Genomic DNA, 6,000 nt, shown 5'->3' on the forward strand with positions numbered 1-6,000 from the left:
TCCTTACCCTCAGAATACAGATAATATGAAATTTCAGTGAAATCTGTAAAAACTAAGCTTGTAAGAAAATTACATAAACACAGTTATTTTCCAGAATCCCAAAACATCATACAGAATATTATATGGATCCATTACAAAGTAAAATTTATCCCACAAACATTAGGCCTCCATATGGCTCTTTGAAATGAAAAATAAAACAATTTGTGGGATTTGGAAGGTGGCATTCAAAAATGAAAATCGAAAAATGCCTGTGATTCAAAGGGTTAAAGAGGGTCTTTCGCCACCTCCACCAATTTAAGTACTTTTAATCTGTTACTAGGTGCTGCTCCATTGAATTCACACAGTTCCTGAGTAATAGGTACAGGTACATTTGGGGACTGATGTGCCATTTAAGCTCTGTAATGTCAGAAGGGGCGATGTCAGGCAGAGGGTGTGATTCAGAGCTCCAACCAGAGACAGCCATTGTCAGAGCTCAGAGTCACATCCTTTGTCTGCTTCTACTTGACACCGCCCTCCTAACAGTACAGAGTCTAAATAACATATCAGCTACCAAAACTAACAGCATTGATTGCTCGGAAATGTTGGGGGCTAGAGAAAAAAATTCCATCCGTTCCAGAATCAGTGGAGCAGCGCCTAATAAATGATACTTTGCAGGGTTAAGAGTGGATGCAAAGACTATTGGAGTAGGAATTAAACCAAAATAGATGTGAACTTTACAAATGCCATGTGTTTTTAAATAATAAATTAATGTAGCCTTTATATTTGAACATTCACAAGGGGTAAAAGGCGGAAATGCACGGTATAAATACTATATTTCAGAGGCTTGCCGCAGTGGCATTGGGCCCCAATGCGAACATTTGACATGACCCCCCCTACCCCCACTAACCACCTCCAAAACCCCCTTTCCCCCCCGCAGCACGAATGAACCACATTACTTCACACAAACCCATAGTGGCCCCTACACACACTATTATGTGCCATAGCGGCCCCTGCACACAACTATGCCCCATATAGTGGCCCCTGCACACAGTATTATGCCCCATAGTGGCCCCTGCACACAATATTATGCCCCATAGTGGCCCCAATACACAGTATTATGCCCCATAGTGGCCCCTGCACGCACTATTATTCCCCATAGTGGCCCCTGTACACAGTATTATGCCCCATAGTGGCCCCTCCACGCACTATTATTCCCCATAGTGGACCCTGTACACAGTATTATTCCCCATAGTGACCCCTGCACACAGTATTATGCTCCATAGTGGCCACTGCTCACAGTATTATGTCCAATAGTGGCCCCTGAACACAGTATTATGTCCAATAGTGGCCCCTGAACACAGTATTATGTCCCATAGTGGCCCATGTACACAGTATTATGCTCCATAGTGGCCACTGCACACAGTATTATGTCCCATACTGGCCCCTGCACACAATATTATGCCCCATAGTGGTCCCTGCACACAGTATTATGCCCCATAGTGATCCCTGCACACATTATTATGCCCCATAGTGGTCCCTGCACACAGTATTATGCCCCTTAGTGGCCCCTGCACACAGTATTATACCTCATAGTGCCCCTGCACACAGTATTATGCCCCATAGTGACCCCTACACACATTATTATGCCCCATGGTGGTCCCTGCGCACAGTATTATGTCCCATAGTGACCCCTGCACACATTATTATGCCCCATGGTGGTCCCTGCGCACAGTATTATCCCCCATAGTGACCCCTGCACACAGTATTATGTCCCTTAGTGGCCCCTACACACAGTATAATGCTCCATAGTGGCCCCTGCACACAGTATTATGCCCCATAGTGACCCCTGCACACATTATTATGCCCCATGGTGGTCCCTGCGCACAGTATTATGTCCCATAGTGACCCCTGCACACATTATTATGCCCCATGGTGGTCCCTGCGCACAGTATTATCCCCCATAGTGACCCCTGCACACAGTATTATGTCCCTTAGTGGCCCCTACACACAGTATAATGCTCCATAGTGGCCCCTGCACACAGTATTATGTCCCATACTGCACACAGTATTATGCCCCATAGTGGTCCCTGCACACAGTATTATGCCCCATAGTGACCCCTGCAGATCCCAGTGTATAATGATCAGAGACCCAGAGGAGGATACAAACATAAAAAAACACTGTTACTTCTCCTGGACTCCGGCGCACCCCCCACCATGTTCAATGATGGACCAGACGTCACCTGACCTAGGCCAGCATCGCATGCATGACGTGAGCCGGGCCTGTGCGACTTCCAAAGCCTGCCTGGAGCACAAGAGAGGTAAATACCAATGTTTTTTATGTTCCCTCACCTCTCCTGGCTCTCCGATCATTATACTCTGGGGTCTGAAAAGACAGCGGAGTATAATGATAACAGTGTCTAAAATGTACTGGACTAGCAGAGTTTGTAGCTCTTTACATCTGCCCCATAGACAGTGGATGGAGTGTCTACTGAATCTCCTTACTACTTCCATTTATATAAAAAATTGTAAGTTAATAGCTTTGAGAAAAAAAGATCATACAGAAAATTCTGGAATAATGCTTTATTAATACATCTTATTATGAACATTGCTATTGATTTATATAATTATTATTGGGCATTTACACAATCAATGGGAAGAAAGAGAAGTATGTCAATTTCCTATATGATGTAGATATCAAGAGAAAGGCAAAAACAGACCATTATGTGCAATAACAGACCAGAACTGTCTAAACTTGTAAAACTAGACAACAACATCTAGTATTCAACAAAGAAGTACATGTGGACAAGGAAGGTGAGGAACATATAGGAACATATACTTCCTTCCCTTCCTTGCGTTACTCTGTTGTGAGTAAAATGGTCATTTCAAACTATTCATCTCAAGATATCTTGAAGAACAAGGCACACTACTTATTACCTTTCATTGATATGTCTCTGTATGCTACTTAGACCTCTTTTTAACCCAAATCTTACTTCTTGGTTCCTCAGACTATAAATGATCGGGTTGAGGAATGGGGTGAACATGGCATAGACCAGGGCAAATAATTTATCATACGCTACTGAATGAGGGGTTTTAGGAGTAGCATAGACAATACAAGCCGCCCCATAGAATAGGGTCACCACTGTCAGGTGTGAGGAGCAGGTGGAGAAGGCCTTCTTTCGCCCCGTATTAGACTTTATCTTCAGAATAGAATATATTATATTAATGTACATAAGAACAACAATGGCAAGGTTGAACATTGTGGCAAAACCACCAACAAACCTATTTATGGTGACTGTAAAGGTGATGTCACCACATGCCAGAGTAAGCAATGGCGCTAAATCACAGAAGTAATGATTCACATAATATCTTCCACAAAAAGGGACCTGAGAAGTAAGATTTGCCGGGATGAGAGCGACCAAAAATCCAGTTATCCAGCACATCAAACTTAAGTTTCTACATACTCTGGTGCTCATGATGACATTGTATCTGAGAGGTTTACATATGGCCACAAATCGGTCAATGGCCATAATAGCCAAGAGATTACACTCTGTGATACCCAAACTATGGAACATGTAGATCTGAGCGAAGCACCAGTAGAATGAGATCTTCTTATTTCTGGTTACCAACATAGTCAAAAGCTTGGGGGTTGTGGTAGTTACATACCAAATCTCAAGACAGGACAGGTTGGCGATGAAGAAATACATGGGGGTGTGAAGAGGAATGTTATAATATACGACTATAATGATCAACATGTTTCCGATAAGGGTGAAAATGTAGATAATAAAGAAGACCATAAACAGAACTGGACTGTAGTTCTCAAAGACAACAAATCCAAGGAGTTCAAAGTATCTGAGGTTTGTCTGGTTTAGATTTTCCATAATATAATTTGGTGACACCTTTTTCACATGATGAGTTTTGTTGAGTCAACCATGCTCACATATGTATCTGGGGTCAAAAGATATCAGTAGAGAAACACGTTAAAAAATATAAAATTAACTTTATAGGGTTCAAAATATACATATTTCCCTATTCATATGTGTGGAGTATGGGAGGAAATCCACGGAAACACAGGGAGAACATACAAACTCCTTGCAGATGTTCCTGGCAGGATTCTAACCCAGGACTCCAGCCATCAATGCTAACCACTGAGCCACCGTGCTGCCCCAAAATTAACTTAACACCGAGCAGTACATAGTGTAAAACCCTTAAAATTAAGATTCAAGCAGTGATATGAGAACGTATAACGCTCACCTTAGTGGGTTGTGTGTATAGCCACAACCACCATAGACCTCATTGGAACCGATTACTAGATGGTTCCTCTCTGGGACAACCGGCAGCAGGATCCCACCAACACCCTGAGGTGTAGACTGAAGACAAAATATACACCAGATGACCCAAATGGGTCAACTATGGCAGGAACTACAGTCACCCCGAGAGTGAGCACAGTTCCTGCTGTAGTTGGCCCATTGGGGTCATCATCTGGTCCATATTGTGTCTTAAAATAAGAGGACACAAACATTACACTTGTTCAGTTTTAAAAAAGATTCCTTGGATGTGATCTGATTTATATGTACAAATCTATGCGTGGTCAGAACAAGGAACGAGCACATAATGAACATTCTGTCCAAGAAATGGACCAGGTGATATTCCTTATGGGTGGTTTAGGCATCTATATAGGAAAGGATTCTGTACAGTTAGAATAATAAAACCATGGAATGTTCACCCCCAAGAGGTAGAATATCTGAATATAAATGTAATAAAACCATAAAATTGAGAGTTATAATCAATCTAAGGGTCCATTCACACGGAGTAACGTGCCGCGTGATCTGGCACGATCTGGCCGCAAAATAACGCGGCGTATACGATCCAGGCTCCCATTGAAATCAATGGGAGCTTTTACGGCGCAAAAAGTCTCACACGCCGTGTACGTGCCAGATCACGTGGCACCTTACTCCGTGTGAATGGACCCTAACTATAAATTATAGGATGGGGATATTTGGAGGTAAGAGGTTGATCCAGGAATTTATACCGATCGCCAAATTTGGGGTCAAGAAGGAATATTTCCCTTAGGGTGCATTCACACTGAGTAAACGCTAGCTTATTTTGTAGAGTAAAATTACACTTGTAAATTTTGCTATCCCATTGACTTCAATGACATTTTACAGGCGTATTTTTACAGGCGTATTTTTTACAGGCGTATTTTTTACAGGCGTATTTTTACACTTGTAAAAAAATATCATTGAAGTCAATGGGATAGCAAAATTTACAAGTGTAATTTTACTCTACAAAATAAGCTAGCGTTTACTCAGTGTGAATGCACCCTTACTGTGGCATAATTGGAATCAACATTATAGGTTTTTTTTACCTTCTTCTGGATCAACGTTCTTGGGAAATAAGCTGAATTTGATGAATCTACATATTTTTAACCCTTATTAACTATTTGACTACACTTTTCGTTCTGCACGTTACCCAAAGGAACGATACACAAAAAGGAAAGCACTAAAAATGTAACATAAATAATAATAATAATAATAATAATAATAATAATAATAATAATAATAATAATAATAATAATAATAATAATTAAAATAAAATACTGGACCCACCTTATTCTCAGTTGTTGCAGAAAATCATTATGGGGGTGTTGGATTACCATTTATATAGTAATGGAGGTTATACATGTATCCCAAAGCTACAGCATGAGCCCATTACATTGTTTTTCATTTGATGCCTCGTGGGTATTGGTGACAGTGACATGATAACTGTAAACTACTTTAATGAATCCTTGGAGCCTTGTTAACTATGTACCGGATAAACTGTATATGTCTCAATTATTACCGAAAACTCACAAATAGAGATGAGTGAATTTATTGGACACAAATTAAATTCAGTCTAAAATTCTCCAAAATTTCGGATTCTGAATTTAAAAAAATTTTTTTTGGACTAATCGCTTGAAATGATGCAAGCCATGTTACAGAAAGGACACTAGAAAGGAAGGAGAGTCACAAGATATTGGGCTAT

At 40.9% G+C, this 6,000-nt stretch overlaps 1 protein-coding gene across 1 annotated transcript; it reads right to left on the bottom strand.

The window, feature by feature from the left end:
• Nucleotides 1–2,909: 2,909 nt before the first annotated feature.
• On the bottom strand, nt 2,910–3,857 carry LOC142214496 (olfactory receptor 6N2-like). The gene has a single exon (XM_075283443.1). The coding sequence runs from the start codon at nt 3,855–3,857 to the stop codon at nt 2,910–2,912; it is 948 nt and encodes a 315-aa protein (XP_075139544.1).
• Nucleotides 3,858–6,000: the final 2,143 nt, after the last annotated feature.

The sequence above is a fragment of the Leptodactylus fuscus genome, chromosome 7 (assembly GCF_031893055.1).
Source record: "Leptodactylus fuscus isolate aLepFus1 chromosome 7, aLepFus1.hap2, whole genome shotgun sequence".
Taxonomy (NCBI): domain Eukaryota; kingdom Metazoa; phylum Chordata; class Amphibia; order Anura; family Leptodactylidae; genus Leptodactylus; species Leptodactylus fuscus.